Source organism: Leptopilina heterotoma, unplaced genomic scaffold (genome assembly GCF_015476425.1).
Source record: "Leptopilina heterotoma isolate Lh14 unplaced genomic scaffold, ASM1547642v1 Lhet_0, whole genome shotgun sequence".
NCBI classification, from domain to species: Eukaryota; Metazoa; Arthropoda; class Insecta; order Hymenoptera; family Figitidae; genus Leptopilina; species Leptopilina heterotoma.
Window position 1 is genome coordinate 768,872 of NW_025110811.1, and position 25,943 is coordinate 794,814.

General features: G+C 21.7%; 2 protein-coding genes across 9 annotated transcripts in view; one reads left to right on the top strand and one right to left on the bottom strand.

Moving 5' to 3' along the window:
• The window catches only part of LOC122501013 (peptidyl-prolyl cis-trans isomerase FKBP2), a 53,982-nt gene extending 47,376 nt beyond the window's left edge, over window positions 1-6,606 (top strand). Inside the window, exons 3-4 of one of the 2 annotated variants that reach the window (XM_043610263.1) lie at window positions 434-558; window positions 5,025-6,606. In XM_043610263.1, the coding sequence (XP_043466198.1) occupies window positions 434-558; window positions 5,025-5,210 (311 nt within the window). In that variant the 3' untranslated portion in view covers window positions 5,211-6,606. The remainder of the gene's footprint in view (window positions 1-433; window positions 559-5,024) is intronic. The other variant, XM_043610348.1, reaches the window with a different exon arrangement.
• Window positions 6,607-10,322: 3,716 nt separating this feature from the next.
• The window catches only part of LOC122499947 (FH1/FH2 domain-containing protein 3), a 207,183-nt gene continuing 191,562 nt past the window's right edge, over window positions 10,323-25,943 (bottom strand). For 5 of the 7 annotated variants that reach the window (XM_043608586.1, XM_043608814.1, XM_043608738.1 and 2 more), the window contains 3 exons: window positions 25,334-25,457; window positions 21,312-21,479; window positions 10,323-12,328 (listed from right to left, as the gene is read on the bottom strand). In XM_043608586.1, coding sequence (XP_043464521.1) covers window positions 12,255-12,328; window positions 21,312-21,479; window positions 25,334-25,457 — 366 coding nt within the window. In that variant the 3' untranslated portion in view covers window positions 10,323-12,254. Of the gene's footprint in view, window positions 12,329-16,618; window positions 16,710-21,311; window positions 21,480-25,333; window positions 25,458-25,943 lie in introns of all 7 variants that reach the window. The other 2 variants (XM_043608655.1, XM_043609059.1) reach the window with 1 other exon arrangement.

Below are 25,943 nucleotides of genomic sequence, written 5' to 3' on the forward strand. Positions count from 1 at the left end.
TAACTGACAGGAAACGAATAAAAATTGTTATTCTGTTTCAATCAATCAGATTTTCCGACTTTTTTCCTCGGTGCAGATAAAAGCTTTGAAGTTTGCATGCCAACGCTTTGTTCTACAATGTATTATTAACAAAGGTTTTATTTCGTTTAATAATAAAAAATAAAAGAATTTCGTCTAAATTTACAAACAAAAAAAATACAGTTTTTTCTAAAATTAAAATAATAAATTTAAAATAAAATTGAAATCAACTTTTAGTTAACTTATAGTCAAATTATAGTCAACTTAAAGTTACACTCAAACCTGTAAAAATATTTCGACAGGTTTCTCTGTAAATTATAATTAACTTATAGTTCATTTACAGTTATCCTTATCAAGTAAGGATTTTAAATTTTAACTATTAAATAACAATCTAATTGAAATGATTTTGTTTTAGGTGCAACTTTACATTTCGACGTTGAACTTATCAACATCGGCGATTCGGCTCCAGTGACAAATGTATTTAAGGAAATCGATGAAGACAATGACAACCAACTGTCGCGCGAGGAGGTGAGCGCAATGGCAAGATCCTTTTATTTATTCATTTTTCTGGGGCATTTGGTACTGGCTTCAAAATACTAATTCCAATCACTTATCGATTGTCAAGTAAAATTACACACGAAACATTCAATATTTTTCTTAATAAATTAAATTCAATCGTATTTAAATACCAGAGTCCTTTTAGAAAAAAAAACTAATTCAATAAAACGTAAAAAAAATTGCATGAAATTAAAAAATTTTAGTGCACAAAATTTACTGTAAAAATTTATGGTCATTCAAAGATCAAAGAATCGATTGTAATTTATTTTAAGCTCAAAATTATTGGCTTATAAAATAAATTAAAAATTATGGGACATTTGGTTTTCATTTTTTTTTTCGCTTGCAAGAAATTGAAATTTTTTTTTAGGTCAAAAATTTTGAGTCTTAAAATTGGAAAATCGATTCTTTGTTCGCAAACCAAGGGTATCAACTAATTCGGGCTATTTTGATTTCTAATTGAAAAATTCCAGTAGTACATAATTATTAAATTTGCATGTACAATTTTTACACATAATTATTATTATTATTATTAATCCTCAACAGTATTAAAAAAGCAATTAGTAATTTAGAAAGGTAACAAAAGTTTTATTTTTAAATTATTTATAAGTTGACTCAAAAATAGTATTTGAACCAACAGACATTTATCTAAACTATTTAAAACATTCTGGAATTAAATTCACAATAAAAAAGAAATAAAACATTCTGGGATAAAGTTCATAGTAAAAAAGAAATAAAAGTGTAAATTTTTAATGCTTATTCACCATTTATTTATAATTGGATTAATATTTAATGAAAAAGTGAAAATTCAGTTCATTTATGGATTATGAATAATTTATAATAATTTATGGAAATAGAGACATCATGAAGTTATTTGATATTAAACATTAAATATATTGAATTTAATTTTAACATTTATATTAAATTATATTAATATTGAAGAAGAAGAAGAAGAAGCCTTACAGAAAAATGAATAAATTCTTAATAATATTAAGAATTTATAATAAATTAATTTAAAATTAATTAATTAATTAATTAAAATTAATTTACTATATTATAGTAAATTTTTCAAGTACTTGAATGAAAATTGCAAGAATAACTTTAACTTTTGACAAAATGGAATGAGTTAATCCTTCCTGGGACACGTTCTCAACATTTATACCGAACCTCCCTTTTTCCTAGAGCAGTAATTCACAAATATCAATTACCAATGGATCGATTTAATCTCCAAAGATAATCTGGGAATTCACTAAAAGCCACAAACATTTCATGGAGCATTAATTTTACAGAAAAAAAAAGAAAATGAAGTTCCGTCAAAACTAAACTGTCGATGCTGAAATTATGAGGCAGAAAGGAATTATTTTTATTAAGTATTAACACTAATGCAATTTTATTTTCACATTATTCTTTTTTAAATTTCGTTTAAGTATATAGTTAATATTTATTTCGAACATTTCAGTTAAAGTTTTAGATAATAATTAAATTTTTGAGAAGTTACTAATAATTGCAATTTTTAGAAATAATTTAATTTTGTAAATTAAATTATGTTTGAAATCAAAATCTTTGAAAATCTGAATTTTTCATACTTTTAATTAAAAATTCTATGTAATTAATTTTTTTTAAAAAGCTTAATCGAAATTTTTTAAAAGTATTTCAAGTTTTTACTTTCTAATGTATATTTAATTGTAGAATTTTCCAATAATTGAAATTTCAGGTAAAATTGAAATGTAAACAAATGGACTTAAAAATTCTCAAAGAAGAACTTTTTCAAAAATTATTAAAAATAATTTATTTAAAGAAGAATTTTATTTAAAAATTAAAGAAAATAATAATTAAATTGCAGGCCTCGCACTTATCTACTAAAACCTACTATTTATTACTTTTTTTACGATTTGTTACTATTCGGAGAAATTTTTTTTATTTGTTACACTACAAGCTACTTTTTTTCCATGTTTGATAATTTACCCCAAAAGAATTGAATAATTTTAAAAAAATGTTTATAAAATTCTTCGCAAACAACTTTTTCATAAAAAGAAATTTTTCAAAAGAATTCAATTATTTAAAACAGAATTTTCCTAATATTTTTCGAAAAAATCAATTATTTAAATAGATTCTCGTCAAAATTTCAATTATCTTTGTAAATAATAAAATTCTCTTCCAAAATCCAATTATTTTCAAAAATATTAACAAATTTTTACGCCAGAATTCAATAATTTTCAATAACATTTTTATTAAATTCCTAGAAAGAATTCAATTTTTCTCACAAATTTTAATAAATTTGAAAAAATTCTGAAAATTCTGTTTTAATTAAATTCAATATTATTCAATTATTTTCAAAAATAATTAACAAATTTTTACGCCAGAATTTAATTATTATTTTAATAAATAATAAATTCTTTGAAAAAAATTTAATTGTGTTCACAAATTTTAAAAAACTTCTTCTAAAGAATTAAAATACTTTCATAAATAATAAAATTTTGCGCAAGGAATTCAATTCTTTTTTTTAATTTTAATAAAATTCTTTAAAACGATTCAATTATTTTCACAAATTTTTCATAATTCAGTGATTTTTAATATCTACAATTTTAATAAACATTTTCTTCAAAGAATTGAATAATTTAAAAAAATTTTTCATAAAATTCTTTGCAAACATTCAATTATTTTCATAAATCAACAAATTTTCACAGAAATTCAATTATTTAAAACAGAATTTTCCTAATATTTTTCGAAACAAAATCAATTATTTAAATAAATTAAAAATTCTTCGCAAGAATTCAATTATTTTTATAAATAATAAAAATTTTAATAATAATCGTTGTAAGAATTTAATTATTTTTATAAATGTTAAGACTCATCGCAGGATTTCAATCATTTTTAATACAATTTTAAATGAATTCTGCAAAAAGGCAATTATTCTTAAAAATTTGAATAAAATTCTGTGAAAAAATTCAATTATTTTAAAAAATTTTAATCGATCTCTTTATAATAATTGAATTGTTTACAATATTATTTTAATAAAATTTTTTGAAAGAATTCAATTATTTTTATAAATAATATATAATTTTCAAAGCATTTCAATTATTTAAAATACAATTTTCATAAAATTTTTTGAAAAACATCATTATTTTCTTTAAAAAGATTTTTTTTAAATTCTTCTCAAGAATGCAATTATTTTAAAAACTTTATTAAAGTTCGGTGACAAAAATTCAATTATTTCCATAAATAATAAAACTCATCGCAGGATTTCAATTATTTTTAATATAATTTTAATTTTTAATTCCTCAAAATGGCAATTATTCTTAAAAATTTGAATAAAATTAAAATTCTTCGAAAAAATTCAATTATTTAAAAAAATTTAATATAATTTGTTTATTAGAGTATTATAATTATTTTCAATTCATTTTAATTACATTTCCTGAATAAATTTAATTATTATCAAAAAATTTTAATGCAATTTTTCTCAAAAATTCAATTAGTTCAAAAAATGTTTATAAAGTTCTTTATGAAAATTCTAATTTAAGAAATATTCAATTATTCTATAAATTATTTATTGTTGAATTTAAATTGAATTCTCGTAAAATTTTCTAATAAGAATTAATTTAAAATTGAATAAAATAAAATGATTAGAGTTGTGAATAATTTTATTTATAAATTTCAAGAAAAAAATGATTGAATTTTGAAAGAATTACTTTTGTAATTTTTCGAAATAGTTAAATTTCAAAAATGCGTTACATTGAAATCATTTGAAATATTTTAATTCCTGTAGAATTAATATTCCACGAAATCTTATTTAACTTTAAATAATTTAACATGTCAAATGTTATTTGACATAATATTCATTTGACATAAATTTTAATTGACATAAAATTCATGTAATATAAATTTCATTTGACATTCTTTGATTCAGATCTTTAAAAATAAAATTATTTATAATTTAAAATGAACCATAATTTATCTTTGAATTAAATATGCCATTTCTTCAAATGAAGCAGATAATTTTATTTTTAAGGACCGACTAAGTCAACGAAAGGTTGAAATATTTAAAAAATTTTTTAAATAATAAAGGTGGAAGTAAACTGAATACGTAAAAAGAGTGGTAAAATATAAAAAAGATGAAAAAAGAAACGCTAGTCAACATTAAAATCAATTCTACAATCCAATACTCGTATATATACTCTTTCCAGACGGATAAAAATTAAATGAGAGAAAACAAAAAGAAAAAATTCAATTTAAATATAATTTTATCTTTAATAAAAAAAATTATTATTAAAGTAGATAAAATTATATTTTCTTGAATGATAAATTGATTTTCTGACATTATTTAATTTCATTAACCCCGATAAATTGAATGAATATCCAATATTTCTTTTATCTGTCTATATTACTGAATATAATTTTCCAAAAAAAAAAATAATAATATAAAAATCTAACTGTCAATTTATTCTCGGCAGGTGAGTAAGTACCTCGCCAAGCAGATGGATGGTGCTAAGGAAGCAGGAGAGGATAACGAGGAAGTCAAAAAGATGTTGGAAAATAACGACAAACTGGTTGAGGAGATTTTCCAACACGAAGACAAGGACAAAAATGGCTTTATTTCACATGAGGAATTCAGCGGGCCAAAGCACGATGAACTTTAAAAGACTTCAAACACCTAAAATCTTTTTTCATTGAATTTTTACTGTCCTACAGAAAAAATATATCTGAAGTACAGTTTTGATCGAAACAATGATAAAAGCTCGTGCAATAAAAGGGGACAACAACTTTTATTCCCTAATAAATAAATTTTCAATTCATCTGTGTCATCATTATATTGTCTTTCGTTTCTGAAATTTTCTCTCATAAACGAAATATATTTTTGAAAACACAGAAAATGGACTCATAGATAAATTTTCTTATGGAGAAATAAAAAATTAAAAACATCGAATTCTCCATTCAACGATGAATTATTATTATTATTATTATTATTATTATTATAGTAAAAAAGTGATTTTTTAAAATAAAAACAAAAAAAACTTATACGACTTGACGAAATACGATAAACTGAATGTATCAATAAGCATTTGCGAAAGAGAAAAAAGAATCCAACGATTCCTGCTTTTCACTCGTATGCAATAATTGATTACTCTATTATATAATAGATTTATTTAGAGACACATCAAACCTATTGTAAATAACAATAATTATTGAATTTTTTATCTTTTAAATATTGTATAAAAGTTCAGATATTTCAGAGGAATAACCCGGGCTTAATATTAAGATCACAGTTTAATTTTTTTTTATTAGTTTATAAGTACAATTTAATTTCAGTTATAAAACGAAAAAAAAATCGAATTATTCTTTCTTCTCCTCTTTAAATTTTAAAGCCAAGTCTTTTTATATACTTTGTAATTTTATAAATATATATTCTTTTTGTAATAATATAAAATATTTAACCACTTCATTTCATTCTTTTCGAATTCTAAATAATATTTGTAATTTTATAATGTAAAAAAAGAATTATTATTCATAACAATCGCTGGTAATTAATGTTGCATTTATACTGTATAGAACATTCCAAATAGATAAATTCAATCGCCGCACGATCCCCCCCCCCCCACCCCCAATTGTAAAAAGTTTCGAAAAATTCATTATTGCGCAAATGTGAAGGGAGAAAAAAAAAATCGGAGTGTTTTTTACTTGAGTGTGGAATAGATGAAATTTATGAAAAATGATGTGTTACTCTGCTCTGTCAATTATTGTACTCAAAACAGCTTCATAATCATATTCTATAGAAATAATAAATCACCTTTTTCAATTTTTGATCAAAATTCTCTATACTTTTATTATATCATTTTTAATTGTACTTAAAATAACATAACAGTGGATAACAAATTTTTTGAAGATTTGTTGTACTACCAATATTGTCTCTTTCTCGTTGCTATCATGAATCATTGTAATTGATACGTTTTTATTATTACATTATATTGTATGTTGTTAAAGTTGGATAAAAGTTAAAAATAAATTGTGCATTTCAAGCACACTTTGTTAATAAAATGTGTTTTGTATTTTCAATTAATATACCATATCAAAGTTGCTACAAAAATTTAATTTTGTTTTCTCCTTATTTTTCCCTGATTTCCAAACTTTTTCCTGACTGATTTTGACTCTTTCCCTGAACTTAAAGAATATTCTGATTCACACTAAAAATTATTAGATACTCAAAAAAATGTTCTATTACATTTATTTTCAAATTTCTTCAAAAAGTAAAATTATTCCAAAACACCAATAACTTCTTTTTTAAATAAATATTTAATGATCATTATTTTTAATAATAACATAATTATTGACTTTTTGAAAAATATCAAACTCAAACTTTTTTCAAAATTACTCTCATAATTTCAATTGAATTATTCATTTTTACAATTTTTAACTAAAATTCTTCTTCAAGAAAATTCAATTCAATTCAATTAAACTTTTTCAAAAAAAATTAGTTGTACAGAATTGTTGATTAAAATTACGAAAAATTCATTTTTAAAGATTTTAATTCGAAATCTTTTCAAAATTCGATTATTTATAAAAATTCCGGCTATAATGCTTTCAATATTTAATTATTATTTGAAATTTTTAACTGAAATTCATTTCTAAATAAATTTTGTATTAGAAAATTCTAAAGGAATTCAATTATTTAAATACAAAAATAAATAATTAAATGAATTTTTTTCAAAATTGAATTTTCATAAAAAATGTTAGCAAAAAAAATTTTTAATAATTGAATTCTTTCGAAATATTTTAATAAAATTTTTCAAAATAATTACATTTTTCGAGAAATTTGATTAAAAATTAATTGAATTCCTAAAAAGAATTTTATTATTCATGAAAATAATTAAACGTTTTTGTCGAATTTTATTAAATTTATTTTAAATACTTGAATTCTTTAGACAAATTAAAAATTTTTCAAATAAATAAATAAACAAATTTTTGAGAATAATGACATTTTTCGAGAATTTTGATTAAAATTCAATTAAAAATAATTGAATTCCTAAAAAGAATTTTATTATTCATAAAAATAATTGAATCCCTGTAAAAATTGTTATTATTTTTGAAAATAATTGAATTTTTGCGAAGAAATTAAACTTTTGAGAAGAAATTTACAAAAACTTTGTAAACAATTTAATTCCTGTGAAATTTTTATTATTTATGCAAATAATTAAATCTTTGTGTAGAGTTTTATTAAATTCCTATAAAATAATTGAATTCTTTTCAAAAATTTTATTAAAATTTACAGTAGATATTGAAAATCATTGAATTGAGGAAAATTTTTGAAAATAATTAAAATTTTGACACGAATTTTATTAAAATTTTGTAGCATAATTGAATTTTAGCGAAGAATTTAAATTTTGACAAGAATTAGAAAATTCTACGAGAATTCAATTATTTATATTTTAAAATAAATAATTTATTGAGTAATTAAATGTTTTTTAAAATTCAATTCTTATAAAGAATTTTATAAATAAATTTTTAAATAATTGAATTCTGTGGACGAATTTTAATAAATTTTTTAAAAATGATTACTTTTTTAGAGGAATTCAATTTAAATTGTATTAATAATAATTGATATTTTGGGAATTTTTATTAAAATACCAGATATTAAAAATCATTAAATTGAGAAAAAATTTCGAAAATAATTTAAATTTTATCAAGAATTTCGTCCAAGAATTTTGCTATATTATAAAGATATTTAAAATCTTTACGAGAAATTAGAAAAAAATTTTTGAAAATAATTTAATTTCTGTGAAGAATTTTATTACTTTTGAAAATAATTGAATTCTTGTGATGAATTTTAATAAAATTTTGAAGAATAATTGCATTTTTTGAGGAATTTAATTAAAATTGTATTAAAAATAATTGAAATTCTGCGATTCCTTTAATTATTTTTAAAAAATAGTTTAATTCCTAATAAAAAGAATTTTACTATTTATAAAAATAATTGAAATCTTGATGACAATTAAAAAAAAATTTTTGAAAATAATTAAATTTCTGCTAAAAATTTTATTAGGTACTGTTCAAAATAATTGAATTCTTGTAATGAATTTTTGTTGTTTATAAAAATAATTGAAAACTTGCAAAGAATGTTATTAAAACTTTTTTAGATCGACACTTTTATTTTAAAATCCATAAATTTTACCGTATCAGTAATTAGTAAAATTTACTTCGATAAAATTTAAATTTAGTATTAAAAATTGTTATTTCTAAAATAACTTTTACTTTTTATTTCCCAAGGTTTATTTATATTTGTACTCTTTTTTAAATCATACTTTTTTTGTTCAATTTTTTCTGTTTCTTTAAAAAAAAAATAGTAAAAGGGGGAGAGAAATATCTAAAATCAAGGAATTTTAAGTGTTTTAGGAGAGATATGATAAAAAAATGAAGTAACATTAATTCCAGCGAATTATTCATAAGCAATATAATCAAAATGTTATTTTAATTCTAAAACACTAAAGAAAAAATTTAATCCAACTAAAATTAACTTTTTTTTAAACACAAAAAATATGTTCGTCATTCTAATTACGACAAAATATATTTGCATTGTGAAGAGAATTTCGAATAATAAAAAAAATGCACATACCTTTTGATGAAAGAAGAGTAGACACTTTTAAGAATAAATTTACATAACGTCGCATTCAATTTTTTTTTACAAAGTAATCTGAAATAAAAAATTAATTGAAATATAAATAGAAATAAAAAATTAATAGACAAATAGTTCCTTAAAAATCCGGTACAAAATTAAACTGCAACTAATATAAATCATTTTTCACTTTCAATAACACTCGATACCCGTAAATAAGTAGATAAATAAATAAATATCATAACTAATTTATAAATTCAGAAAATTCGTTGCTTAATTTTTCTTTATGTTTTACACCAAGAGAAGTAACTTTGACAAGATAGACGAAAGCAGACATAAAACTATTTAGCACAAATCACTTTATTGTTTATTATCCAATAATTATACTTATTTTTAGTTTTTTATTAAGATTACTCCTAGGTGATAATAGTAATAATTATTATTTATATTATAATCAAAATTAATTCCTGGTAGTACGAAATTTTTTTATCTCGTATAGAACAACTACTTTAGGTATTGCGCCTGCAAGGCCGCAAACCGCTTATCGAAAATGTAAGTTTAAATATGAATTCGCTTTTCACTATACGCATGTGCTGCATCTAATGAAAACTAGATAAGCTAGCTGCATTGCAATTATATTTTTGTTGAAATTTTATTTCCGTTTCATTGCCTGCTTCGAAAGATTATTAAACAATACCTATCTAGTTTTAAAATTTATAAAAATAATAGAATTCCTGCAGAGAATTTTATTATTTATAAAAATAATTGAATTCTTGTGAAAAATTTTATTAATTTTGAAAATAATTGAATTTAAATACTTTTAAAATGAAAAATATTGTTGCAACTTAAACTATATATACAACTTAAGAATTAAAAAAAAAATTACCTGTAAATTTTCTTCTACTTTTTCATAATGAAAAACCAATTTTGAAATCAATTTTTCTCATTTCGTCTTCTTCTAAAAGAAGCAAAATTTTCCGTAGCACAATTTCACATCGCGAAATTTTCTTAAATGGAATCTCAATCGTCGTCTTTCTCAAAACTTCATTCACGAAATTTAAATATACTTTAAATATTCCTGATTGCTCCTCAATTGACAATATTAGTTGAATAATCCTGAAATAAAATGAAGCAAAACAAATTATACTTGAGAGATCTTTGCCATTCTTTATTTTTATAACAATCACATTCTCGGAGCATACAACATAATACAATCGTGCACTGCGACAAATAGATAAAGTAGTTTAAATTATTTTTAAAGTGTATTTTCATTTTCTTTTTTCTCCTCACTATTAACAAATTTTTTTTTTTTTTTATCAATTTGAAATTGATCACATTCGTTGTATTGAAATAAAATCTAACTACAACTTAAATAATGCAACATATTTTGCAGATTTCTAAATATTTCGCTTCCTAAGAACATTTTTTAAAATGTGTTCGTTTCTCTCTTTTTTTTTTAATAGAAATCGAAGTTTTATTTTGAGCTAAGTAATGGCCACTGCGCTAATACGCATTTCTCATGGGAAAAAAAAATTCATCACCGTATATATCAAAAAATTTATAAAATTCGTTTTGTTCTGTACAAAACAATTTCTTTAAATATTTACATTTGAGAATAATTATATTTTCTTATGAACGGCAGTAATTTTTTTTTCTGCTCGAGAAGGCACCCTAGTTATTTTTTTTAAATACAATTTAACATTCAACTATTAGAAATACTTTTTTTCGTGGCCTAATTTCTTTACTTTAAGAGAAAATTAATTAAATTTCGTTTTTATTTATTTCCAAGACCACGTTTCGCAAAAAAAAAAAACAGCTGACAAATTCAAAAGCCATTTTAATAATGTCATTTTCATCATAAAGCTGATATTATTTATAATTAAGTAACGATTATTCGATAATTGAAACGTCAATAATAATTAACACTCCAAGTGAAAGGTATATTTTGCGGCTTATTATTTAATTCTCAAATATTAATCAATTAATCACAAAGACTCAAAAAAGGAATGAGTCGCGATTTTACGAATGATTAGCTCTCGATCAGCCTAATTTTTGACTTTAAGATTAGCTTCGGTATTAACTTATCACCTTAAAGATTCAGTCGAAACTTGATCGACTGTCATTAATGACAAACGATTCAAAAAAAAAATGGAAGCACAGCGTAGAGACACCAAAAATGCAATGCAAATCGATTTTTTTTTTCCGAAAAAGCAAGTGTCATTCGCTCTTAATTCAAATTTTATTTTATTTTATTTTATCGTCTTTTATTCTTTTTCAAACTTGAATATAAATTATTAAATTATTCAACTAAAAACATGCTAATAATAAAATTATAAAATAACTTTCATTAAATAATTTAAAAACTATAAATGAAATTACTAGAAATGAAAATCAGATTTTCTTTAAAACTCTGGAAAAAATTTGTCTCTAACGGAAAAGAAGAAACAATCGAATAAAATCCACTTTTTTTTCTCATTCAGGTACAGCTGATAATTAAAAAAAAAAAACTGAAACAGTCGTAATTACTTAACTTAATAAACAAAAAGCTTTAACGGAAATCACTTGAAGAGATTCTTTCATTAGAAAAAAAATCACGTGAAAGCTAAAACAAAAACAGTCTTCTTGCAGTTTAATTTAAGATCGTTGTCCTGATTGCAGAACAAAAAATCTTGAATTCAATAAATTTCAACTTCTGATCTAAATTTTTTTAAACTAATTTCTAAAAATTAGATTTCTAAAAATAGTGAACTAATCGAAAAATAAACGTAGATTTTTTTTTTAAATATAGAAAAAAAAATTGCAAATAATTGATGAGACAAAAAAAAATTTCCAACTTTTTAAAATTTACTATTCGATTAACAAAAAAGAAATGAAAAGAAATTGAATTTTTTTTTTTAGAATTTTCTCTCACCTTCTTGGTATCACTACGCATACATATTTTCATCGCCCTTTCTTCTTTTTTCGGATCTGTCAGACTTATCGAAGTCAGAAATAAGATTTCGATTATTAAATGAAAATAAAACGATATCGAAGTTGGAGGGCGTTATTATAGTCTTCGGGCAAGTATCTATCACAGTCAATAGCCCTTTATATATGCGGCGATGTGCTTCTTTTCTTCTTCCGAAAGACCATTCTTCAACGTTCTACGCACTGAAACATCAAGAATTTGCAAAAAAAACAGGAAAATTAAAGACAATTTTTTTACAAATCACCATTAGCACTATACAATTTAAAAAGCAAAATTAGCAAAGAAATGAAAGCAAAGAAAAGTACCTGACCATTTTTCTAAATTTATTTTACCGAATTGACAAGAAATAATTTATTTCTTAAAAAATATTTATACTTTAAAATTTTTTCGATAAAAAATACGTTCGGGATTTTTTTATAGTGATGTACATTATATTTATTCTCAAATATCACATCGATCTCAATTTCTGCATAATAGAAAATCGCATGTTTTTTTATTTTTAATTATCGTCTCACTATCTCATTACTCATTTGTTTCTCTTTTAGAATCAAACATTAAAAGAGGTAATTTAAAAAAGAGATGAATGGAAACTGAGCTTGAAATCGAGAATAATATACGATTCAATACCAACCTGCTCCAAGAATATTTTATATTCAGAGAATATTTCATATTCTGAATTCATAAATATTTTTATTCTTTAATTATTTACTTTTAGATTATTTTACTAATTTATAAATGTTGAAAATTTGAAATAATTTGATTTTAAAAATTACCTACTGGTTTTTTTTCGATTATTTTCAAAATTATTCATAAAATTTTGAATAAATAAATAAATAAAATGAATAAATAAATTCTTAAAAATTTTAATAGAATTTTAAAAAATTATAATTCATTCAAAAATTTTCAATCACCTGTCCAGAAAGGTTCAATTATTTAAAAAAATGGAATTGAAAGATTTTAAATCATCTAATTTTTTAAAATTTCAAATAAAAATGTTCGCAATTTATTTTTTTTTTAATTTCGAATTTAAATCTTTGAAATTAAGGGGAGGGACACCGATATTTTTAACTATATCAAGAAAATAATTGAAATATTTGATAAAATTGTTTTTATAGTAATTTTTTTAGAGAAATTCAATGGCCATAAAATAAAATCGGTCAGAAATTATTTTTCAGCTTAAAAACAGTTTTTAAAAAAGAATGTTTCAAAATAATGTAAAATTAATTTTTCGATTCGGCAATTTTTTTGTAAATACCTACGAAAATATTTTCTACAAAATTTAATTTAATTAAATTTCTTTAAAAACTTAATTTTTTCCCAATTTTAAATAAAGTTCTTTAAAAATTCAATAATTTTTTCCAATAAAAATTTAATTACAATTAATTTTCTTCACAAGAATAAAAAATTTTAATAAAGTTCGTTTTAATACCTTCTTTTTTTTAACAAAAAGTATTTTTTACATAAAAAAGTAGTAAAAAAATAGCTATCGAACAATTAAACTTGACGACTCAATTTTGTTATAATTTCATAATTACATTCAAAAATGTAATAATCTTTTCAAATATATATTTAAATACCTATTTATTTTATTTTGTCTACAGTAATTAAAATATTTCAAATGATTTCAATTTAACGCATTTTTGAACTATTTATAAAAATTACAAAAGTAATTCTTCCAAAATCCAATAATTTTTTTCTTAAAATTTATAAATAAAATTATTCAAAACTTTAATCATTTTATTTTATTCAATTCTAAATCAATTCTTGTTAGAAAATTCTACTAGAATTCAAGTATTTAAATAATAAATAATTTATCTGAAAAATTGAATATTTCTTAAATTTCAATTCTTATAAAGAACTTTATCAACATTTTTTAAAAATAATTGAATTTTTACGAAGAATTGCATTAAAATTTTTGATAATAATTAAATTCATTCAAGAAATGTAATTAAAAATAAATTGAAAATAATTATTACACTCTGCGAAACAAATTATATCAAATTTTTTTGATAATTGAATTTTTTCGAAGAATTTTATTCAAATTTTCAAGAATAATATTGCGTTCTTAGCGAAATAAATTAAAAATTATATTAAAAATAATTAAAATCCTGCGATGAGTTTTAAATATAATTGACTTTTTTTGAAAATTTTATATTATTTATGAAAATAATAGAATTCTTTCAAAAAATTTCATTAAAATTATATTGAAAACAATTCAATTATTAGAAAGAATTTCATTAAAAAATTTTTAAAATAATTAAATTCTTTCAAAGAATTTTATTAAAATTGTCAAGAATAATAAGTTGCACTTCTCGCGGAATTTATTAAAAATTTTATTAAAAATAATTTAAATCCTGCGGTGAGATTTAATATTTATAAAAATAATTGAATTCCTGAGAAGAATTTTATTATTTATAAAAATAATTGAATTCTTGCGAAGAATTTTATAAAAATTATTTAAATAATGGATTTCTTTTGAAAAAATATTAGGAAAATTCAGTTTTAAATAATCGAATTCCTGTGGGAATTTTTTTATTTATGAAAATAAATTGAATTCTTGCGAAGAATTTTTTAAAAACTATTTAAATAATGGATTTCTTTTGAAAAAATTTCAGGAAAATTCTGTTTTAAATAATTCAATTCCTGTGGAAATTTTTTTAAATTATGAAAATAATTGAATTTTTGCGAAGAATTTTATAAACATTTTTTTTTTTAAATTATCCAATTCTTTTGGGCAATTTTTTTTTTAAATAGTAGATATTAAAAATCATTTAATTTTGAAAAATTTGTGAAAATAATTGAATCGTTTTAATGGATTTTATTACAATTTTTAAAATTTTTTCCAATAACTTTATAAAAATTTTTGAAAATAATTTTTCTTTTAACTGTTAACAAATTTGAAGATAGTGTAAATTCTCAAACATCGAAAAAAGAAGCTTTTTGTGTAGCAAATAAAGAAAAGTATCCAAATGGTTAATAAACTAGTAAATATTAGGTTTTAGTGCGAGGCCGTAATTGAATTTTGAAAGATTTGATATTGAGTTTACAATTTTTATAAATAATTGAATTTTAGAAGGTTTTGAATTTAAAATTTTTTAAAATCTTTATTCCTATGAGAAAATTATATAATAAAAAATGGAAAAATAATATAATAGAAATTAAATATTTATTTAAAAGAAAATTATTAATGTTTCGAATAATTTTAAATTTAAAGATATTCATAAATAAATGTATTTGAAAAAACAGTTTTCAGTGTTTCTAATAATTATTTTTTAAAAAGTAAATTAAAAATTCTTTAGGGTCGGGGAAAAAGTCAAAATTCTCTCTGGAAAGCAAGGAAAAACAAAAATCAAATTTTTATGACAATCATGTTAATTTGTTATTGCTAGATATTTTCCTGAATATTAAAATATTTAAATAGCTCACAGTAAATTATGAAGTATTAAAAAGCATCGTAGCTTAATTTTACATCAAAGAAGATTAAAATAATCCACTTTTTGATTAATTTTTGCAGTGACAAAAATATATACCCATCTCTCAATCAAAATCAAATAATTCGTATCTGTTTTGAAAAATTAATTCGTCGATGAATTCATTTAATGGATTAAAGCGTTGCAGTTTATTTTAATCCATTTTGATTTTTGATGTTAAAATAATACTTCGCAATTTTCTCTCATAATTCAATTATTGAGACATACAATTCGAGAATAGTAACATCTGAGATAAGATGCGATAGGAGAGAAAGAAACAAAAGAATATATAAATTCTCTTGCAACATTGCTCATTTCTCGTATTTTTCGTTCATGTACATCACTAGTTAGGAAAAAAAAATTAGGACTCGTATTTGCTAAGATCTAATGAAAATTCCCTGTTATTAAATTTGGAAATTAAAAAAAAAGAACTTTAATTAAACCAGTATTTTAGCAGACAATATGCGATATTTATCATTTAAGAAACGAGCAATTCATATTGTTATCATAGTCAAATAATAAACTATAGTAATTCAAGAGATGAAATACGTTGGAGAAACAAAGCACTTAAATCAAAACGAATCAAATTAAACTAGACGCCGAGAAATGAGCTACGTGGACAATCTGATTAAGAGGGTAACGCAAGCATCGTCTTTTCCAACACTGAGAAACAAACGCGAACATCTAAAGATACGGCTAATAAATAATAAACAAAATTTCAATTACCAAGAAAATATTTAAATATTTCTTCATAATTATTATTATCATCTTTAGGATGACTTAGGAAAATTTATTTAGGAAATTTTATCTTTCCAATTTTCTATCCTTAGAGGTTGAATTCATTAAAATAAATATCAATTTTATCACCTTTTCAAGGTTTCGAACTGTTTCTTTGTAAAAACAATAACACACCATGCAGAAAGAAGTTAAATAAAAAAAAAAAATAGTCATGCTTTGTGGAAAAGACAAAAATCATGCGAATAGATTTTACAGCCACCGAACCTTCTTTTGCAGGAAGTTAAATTATCAGATCTCCTTCAGGGCCTATACCCTTCCGGTGTTGTGTTGTTCTCTCTAGTTCGTGATCGTTTCACTGTAGGGCAGAAAAAGGAAAAAAAAAAGATAGGCCACCAGTTAAAAACCATCACCATTTTTTTAAAAAAACCTGCTTGTAAGTTTCTGATAGAAATCACACTTTTAAAAATTCGAACTCAAAGTAGGGATTAATTTATTTCGCTATTGATTCTGAAACTGAAATGATTATTTATTCTGGTAAATTCGAATTTTAATTGAAAATTCGTCGATTAAGATTTCTATCCGAAGCTTTCATCAGGGGAAACTATCGCCACACCCTTGCTTTTGAACATTAATTTCAAGCACTAGAGAGAGTAAATTAAATTAATTTCAAAGAGAATTTTAATCGAATAACGATTTTTGTTTTTAAATTAGGATACAAAATTAGCATTAAGAGAATTTGGAATTTAATTTTCTAAAAAAATTAAATGCTACAGTTTCGTATCTTTACAACCTGTCTTACATTAAAACGTAAGAACATTAAGAATTATATGAAAGATACGATAAGGGAAAAAATAGTGTTTGTAATTAAACAACTTGTGGCTTGCGACGTCTCTGACTATTAAGACAGTGAAGATAATCTTGAAAAGAGAGAAAAAAAAAGAACGAGTCATAATGAAAGAAGGCACTTATTTCTTAAAATCTCAGCTTGCGAAGTATCTTTTTTTTTATTTCCACTCTGACGCCATTTTTTATCTTTAAATAACAGCATCTTCTCTCTTTTGTCTTTTGTTTCATTACGAGACACTTCGCATAAGTTGAGACTGCTTGAGTTAACCCCGTAATAACAAAAGAAACTCGACCTCGCGTGACGGTCGATGCTTAAGAAAGTTAGCAAGATGCTTCCCTTTTTCTAACACAGTAAAAACGAAAAAATATTTTTTTTTCCTCTTCTCTATACTTTTCAAAAAAAAGTTTCCAATTTCGAAAAACTTGACCTTCGATAAAATAGAAAATAATTTTTTAAATAAATATAAATATGAATAATTTTTTAACTTTGGCTATGATTCGTAGGAACTGATCAGTAGTGACCCCTAGATCTGTTTTACCGACGCGACATAGATTAGAAACTCGAACAAAAATTTCTATCCTAATTCCTAAATCACAATATCGTCTGATAAAATTAATATTTAATATTCATGCATCTCGAGTTGAAAATACTCTACGAAAGGTGGAATAAGAATTTAATAATAGTCACCCAGGATAAAAAAATAGATACGAAAATTAGATAAACAAAAAATAATTCTACCAAGAATGAGAATAATAGAATACAAGGTTGCCACAAATATTTACTTGTTTTTTCCCTGACTTCCTCCTGATTACGAGACAAAATTTTAATTTTTTTCTGACCCAAAAGAATATTCTGATTCACTTTAAAAATGATTAGATACTCAAAAAAAATGTTCTATTGCATTTATTTACAAATTTCTTCAAAAGTAAAATTATTTCAAAACATTCATAGCTTTTTTTTGAAATAAATATTACATTATTATTTTTCCGTAGGAATGAAAATTCTTCAAAAGATTCAAATTCAAACCTTTTTTAAATTAACAATTTATAAGAATATTGTTACTGTAACTTCTTCAAAATTATTCTCATAATTTCAATTCAATTATAATTTTAAAATTTTCAACTAAAATTCTTCTTTAAATCAATTATTTTAAAATTATTTTCGACAAAGTTTTTTGAAAATTTTCAAATCCATTTGTTTATAATTCAATTTTACGAAACTTTGATTATTTGAAAATTTTTAATTAAATATATAATAGAAAATAATAATCTCAAATAATTTCTAAAAAAAATTCCAATAATCATTTTCAAAAGAATTAATTCCCATGAATTGTTAGTTAAAAGTATGAAGACTTTAAATTAAAAAAAATTTTTTTAAATATTTTCAAAATTCAATTATTTCTAAAAATTCACGCTGTACCTAAGGCTTTTAATATTCAATTATTATCAAAAATTTTAACTGAAATCCATTATTTAAAATCAATGTTAAATTAGAAAATTCTACGCGAATTCAATTATTTAAATACAAAAATAAATAATTAATTAAATGTTTCTCAAAATTGAATTTTCATAAAAAATTTCATCAACAAATTTTTAAATAATTGAATTTTTTCGAAATATTTTAATATAATTTTTCAGAATAATTACATTTCTTGAGAAAATTGATTAAAATTTGATTAAAAATAATTGAATTTAATTATTTTAAAAAAAGGTAATAAAATTCGTTGCAAGAATTCAATTATTTTCATAAATAATAAATCGATTATTCGGAAATTCTTCATTAAATATATTATAAGAAAATGAAAAATTCCAACAATTTAAAAAGAAAATTAATTCTACAAAATTGTTAGTTAAAAGTAGGTATCATAAATTTAGATTTTCAAAGATTTTAATTTGAAACATTTTCAAAATTCAACTATTTCTAAAAATTTCCATTTTACTTATAATATTCATTTATAATCTAAAATTTCAAACTGAAATTCATTTTTAACTCAATTTTTATTAGAAAATTTTACTAGAATTCAATTACTTAAATACAAAAATAAATAATTATTTATTGAATAATTAAATGTTTCTTAAAATTGAATTCTTATAAAAATTTTATCAACAAATTTTTGAATAATTGAATTTTTTTGACGAATTTTAATAAAATTTTTAAGAATAATAACATTTTTCGAGAAATTCGATTTAAATTGAATAAAAAATAATTAAAAACCAACGATGAAATTTATTTTTTATGAAAATAATTAAATTTCTGAGAACAGTTTTATTATTTATAAAAATAATTGAAATCTTGGTAAATTTTTATTATTTATAAAAATAATTAAATGTTTGCGTTGAATTTCATTAAAATTTTTTAAAATAATTGAATTTCAGCGAAGAATTTGGCTGTTTGTTCAAAGATAATTGAAATCAAGACGAGAATTTTTTTTTTAATTTTTGAAAATAATTGAATTTATTAAAAGAATTTTATTACTTTTGAAAATAATTTTATTCTCGTGATTAATATTGTTATTTATAAAAATAATTAAATTTTGCAAAGAATTTTATTAAAATTCTTAAAAAGAATTGAATTTCAGGGAAGAATTTCAACAGAAGTGAAATTAAAATGATATTAAAAAATAATTGAAATTCTGCGATGAGTTTTATTATTTATAAAAATAATTGAATTTCGCAAATAATTTTATTAAAATGCCTGAAAATAATTGAATTTTCGGAAATCAATTTGTTATTTATCTTTAATAATTGAATTCTTTCGAAGAATTATTTATATAAATAATTGAATTCTTGTAAAGAATTTTATTAAAATCTAAAAGATTAATTGAATTATTTCAAAAAAATTTAATTAAAATTGTATTTGAAATAAGTGATTTCTTTCGAACAATTTTATTAAAATATTCGAAAATAATTGACTTCCTGTGAAAAATTCTAATATTTTTGTGCATAATTGAATTCTTCCAAAGAATTTTACAAACTTTGTTTTAAATAATTAATTTTTTTCGAAATATAATAAATATCATGAAAATTTTATTTTTTAATAATTGAATTCTTGTGGAAATATTTATTTGTGAAAATAATTGAATTTTTCGATTAATTAATTTAAAATAGTATTTGAATTCTTCGATGAGTTTTATTATCTTTGAAAATAATTGAATTTTTGCTTAGAATTTTATCAAAAATTTTTTTTAAAAATTGAATTTCCATGGAAAATGTTATTATTAGTGAAAGTAATTGAATTATTGTGAAGAATTCTATAAAAATTTTGTTAAATAATTGATTTTTTCGAAATTTTTTTTGAAACTGCTATTCTAAATTAATTGAATTCCTGTGAAAATTTTATTATTTATTAAAATAATTGAATTTTGGATGAATTTCATAAATTTTTTTTTAAATAATTGAATTTTTTTTGGAAAATTTTATTGAAATAGTAGATACTGAAAATCATTGAATTGAGGAAATTTTTTGAAAATAATTGATTTTCAGAGAAGAATTTTATTATCTATAAAGATACTTGAAATTTTGAAGAGAATTTAAAAAAAAATTTTGAACATAATTCAATTTTTCCCTGACTTTTTCCTGACCTGTGGCAACCCTGAGAAATAAAATTCACCTTCTATACAGACCCAAAGTACAACTACAAAAATTATAAGAAATTTGTGCAAATAAGGTGCAAAAAAAAAGAGATGACAAAATGCGGGAGAGGATTTCGAATCTCGATCTCCACGTCTAAGTAGTAAACTTCGATTTTAGGCGACAGATGCGTTCTTATCCCCATCGTTCTCATCCTCACCCTTCACAACTCAAAGGTTCTTAACTACCCTGAATACGAGATTTCCTTTTACCGCAAGGCGCGCAGTAAATTTTCATCTAAAAATCTAAAATCGATTATTTATTTTTCACTTGAAATTTCAGACTTCCGATCAGAGGCAGAGGAATATAGCGAAAATCTCGCGAACCTTTGTGTTGTGAATATACAAAAAGAAAGGAAAAGAAAAACTAAAAGTCCTTCTTTTCAGAGAAGAAGAAAAAATTGAAAACTAATTGAATGGTGACGATGAGAAAAAAAAATGGAGATAGAGAACTTGGTGCAGGGTGCGGAGATTTCACTTACAAGACTTACGATCGGCGTGACGAGTTCTTTTGCGTTCCCTCGGCGCTGTCCGAGTTGCAGGTGACTTAGTAGCTGTTTTTACCAGACATTCGAGCAATTCGTCGTCTCCATCTGTCAAGTTCCCATTTGTTGTTTCATCCCTCAACAATGGACCCAATGACGTACGACCTGCAATGAAAATAGGAAAAAGAATTTTTATTTTCTCTTGATACTAAAATTATTTTATTTAATTATTATTTAAAAATACGGACTTTACGGACCAAAAATTAAAAATTACGGTCCATTTACGAACCAATTATTGACAAAAATATAACCAGTCCGAATCAAATAAGAGAATATTTATAAAATACTTAAAACTATAAATTAAATTTTTCATAAATATAAAACATGAAGATATCGATCACTCCGAGTCTTCGACTCGGAGTGCTTGATTTCATCATGTTTTATAATAATAAAAAATGGCTCAGTGATAATTAAGAATAATTACATTTTTCGAGAAATTTTATTAAAACTTTTTTAAATAATTGAATTCCTAAAAAGAATTTTATTATTTAGAAAAATAATTGTATCACTGTAAAAAATATTATTTATGAAAGTAATTGACTTTTTGCTAAGAAATTTACAAAAAATTTGTAAAAAATTTAATTCCTGTGAAAATTTTAATATTAATGCAAATAATTAAATCCTTGCGTAGAATTTTAATTTTTTTTTAATTAATTGAATGCTTTTGGAAATTTTTATTAAAATAGTAGATATAAAAATCATTGAATTAAGGAAAATTCTTGAAAATAATTGAAATTTTGCCAAGAATTTTATTTAAATTTCCGGAAAATAATTAAATGTCGGAGAAAAATCTAATTATTTTTTAAAATAATTGAAATTTTGACAAGAATTTCAATTAAATTTTTGAAAATAATTTAATTTCTGCGAAGAATTTTATTATTTTTGAAAATAATTGAATTTTTGACATGAATATCAAATTGAAATTTTGACATGAACTTTATAAAAATTTTTGGACATAATTGAAATTTTGACAAGAATTTCATTTAAATTTTTGAAAATAATTGAATTTCACAGGAGAATTTCATTATTTCTAAAGATAATTGAAATTTTGACAAGAATTTTATGAAAATTTTTGGACATAATTGAATTTCTGCAAAGAATTTTATTAGTTTTGAAAATAATTAAAATTTTGACAAAAATTTCATTATTTTTGAAAATAATTGAAATTTTGCGAAGAATTTTATTTAAATTTTTGAAAATAATTGAATTTCAGAGAAGAATTTAATTATTTATAAATATAATTAAATTTTATTAATAAATTTTTAAGTAATTTAATTCTTTGGAAGAATTTTAATAAAATTTAAAAAAAATAATTATATTCTTAGAGGATTCAATTTAAATTGTATAAAAAATAATTGAAATTTTTTACTCTCGAAAATAATTAAATTTCTCCAATAATTTGTAACTTCTCCAAAATTAAATTTTTTTTTATTCATTTATATATTCATTTTTAAATCAATTTTTAACAGAAAATTCTACAAGTATTTATTTAATTTTTTTTTATTTTACGATAATTATTTAAATACAAAATTAAATAATTTATTGAATAATTGATTGTTTCTTAAAATTGAATTCGCATAAAGAATTTTGTCAATAAATTTTTAAATAATTGAATTCTTTTTGACAAATTGTAATAACATTTTTAAGAATAATTTCATTTTTTCGAGGAATTCGATAAAAATTGTATTACATAAAAATAATTGCAATTCTGCAATGAATTTAATTATTTATAAAAATAATTGAATTTCTAAAAAGAAATTTATTATTTTCAAAAGTAATTGAATGCCTGTGAAAATTTTATTATTTATGGCAAAATAATTGAATTATTGCGAAGAAATTTATAAAAAATTTGTTAATAATCGAAATCCTGGTAAATTTTTATTATTTATGAAAATAATTAAATGTTTGCGTAGAATTTTATTAAAAATTTGTTTAAATAATTGAATTCTTTTGGAAAATTTTATTAAAATAGTAGATATTGAAAATCATTGAATTAAGGAAAATTTTTGTAAATAATTGAATTAATGTGAAATTTTTTTTATTTTATGAAAATAATTTAATTTTACAAAAAATTTTGTTAAGATTCTTGAAAACAATTGAATTTCTGTGAAGAATTTTGATATTTATCAAGAGAATAATTGATTTCTTTCTAAGAATTACGTTAAAATTTTAGAAATAATATTAAATACATATTGAAAAATTCAACCAATTTTAACAGAATTGAAATTAAAATTGTATTAAAAATAATTGAAATTCTGCAATGAGTTTTATTATTTATGAAAATAATTGAATAGTTGCAAAGAATTTTATTAAAACTTTCAAAAATAATTGAATTCCTGAGAAGAATTTTAATATTTATGAAAATAATTGAATTTCTCTGAAATTTTGATTATTTATGTGAAAATATTTAAATGTTTACGTAGAATGTTATTAAATTGTTTTAAATAAATGATTTCTTTTGGAAAACTTTATTAAAATAGTTTAGATATTGAAAACTATTGAATTGAGGAAAATTTTTTTAAATAATTGAAATTTTCTTAACAATTGTATTGAAAATTGAAATGTTTGAAAATAATTGAATTTCGGAAAAGAATTTTATTATTTATAAAGATAATTGAAATTTTGACGAGAATTTAAAAAAATTTTTGAACATAATTGAATTTTAGCGAAGAATTTTATTACTTTTGAAAATAATTGAATTTCTACAATCATTTGTAATTTCTCTAAAATTCTCCAAATTATGTCGTACAATTTACGAACTTTTCGTCCTTTTTCAATCAAATTACGAACTTTACGGATCTTTATAAAAAAAAATCTGACTTACAATACTGACTTATAAATCAATATTTTTTTTCGTCTGTCTTATCAGTCACATAAATTCAAATAAATAAAATTTTTCCCACAAAATAGAAATCAATGATCTTAATAATGAACTTTTGATTTTTTGTTTTTTGCCTTTACTCGCGAAGCAAGTGACGGAAATACTCGATAGAAAACTAAAATTCTCTTGCTTAATGAAATACTCGAAATTCTAGTTCTTGAACTCATTCTCTTTCTCGATTGTGGTCTTTCATGTATTTTCTCAAACGTAGCAAACAAGACTGGTACGACTTCTGTTTTTGATTTTCCGCTTTTGCATTTCATTCTCTATTGTATAGTTCGTGCAAATGCCAATATGACGGGAATAAAGGAGACTTTTTGTAGCCTTATATAATACAACGCAACAAGCAAGGATTTAATTCAAAGATGATCTCAGGAAGATTCGCCCGCAGGCTTTGAAATATTAATTTTGAGAAATATTCGTCGACCTACGTGCACTATATTCAACAATCTGTATGAATATCCAATCTAAATCTCTATCTATACGCTTTCAAGTCAAAGTTCATTTTGAAAGATGACTCATTTTGCAATTTGCATATTATTAACTATTATAAATATTATAATAACTAGAATAAATTAATTTATTGAAAATTGCAAAATATTCTAATAAAGTAATTTAATTTTCTAATTTTATTCCAGAAACATTATAAAGGGAATATATTATACTTGAGCTACTTGTTTCTTATGTGTCTCGTCGAAATCCTCCTCATCTAATTCATAACCTGCATCTCAAAAAAAAAAAAAAAAAAAAAAATGTGATATGAAATGCAGGGTTGGGAAGAACATGGGATATTTTATGTCATTTTTATGCTTCTGTATATGCTCGTTTAATTTACGAGCGGAACATATAGCGACGGTGTTACTATATGGATAAAGACTTTATGAGTAAAAAAGAAACACACTTGTTCCCACGGATTGTACATAATTTTAAGAGGATATAAAATTTTACTGTTTCTCCAAAATGTAGAGTACTTTGAAAAATTTATTTTCGATTACAATTGAATGTCAACAGTACCAACCACCTTTTTGGTATTTAATTCTAATGAAAAATTAAGAGAGTGAGGTTTTCAAGGACTTACCTTCTTTTCTCTGTCTTCTCCAGGGAAGTGTTCCATGTAGACTCTCAACATCGGAAATATCGCTACCAAGTAATTGCCTGAGTTCCGCATCAGCTCTGTCCTCTTTCGTTCTAAACTTTCCGACCTGCGACAAAAATATTATTTTTATGCATTAAAAATCGGACAATAATCAATTAATTCAAGAATCAATTTTCCCCTCACATGCTTAAAGAAATGTATGTTTAGAAAAAATACAATAATTTTTCCCTTACATGCTTAAAGAAAAATTTGTGTAAAAAAATACTTTGATAGTATTATGAGAGCTAATAAGGATTTATCGACAATAGTTTCTAACAATTCTAATTTTATTCAAACTCTAATTTAAATAATTTAATTCCTGAGAAAGTTTTATTATTCATAAAAAGAATTGAATTCTTTCGAAGATTTTTACAAACAATTTTTTAAATAATTGAATTCTGTTTGGAAATTTTATGAAAATAGTAAATTTTGAAAATCATTGAATTGCAAAATGTTTTTAAAAATAATTCAATTTTACAAAGAATCCTATTCAAATTTTTGAGAATAATTGAATGTCTGTGTGGCATTTTATAAAATTTTTTTTAAAATAATT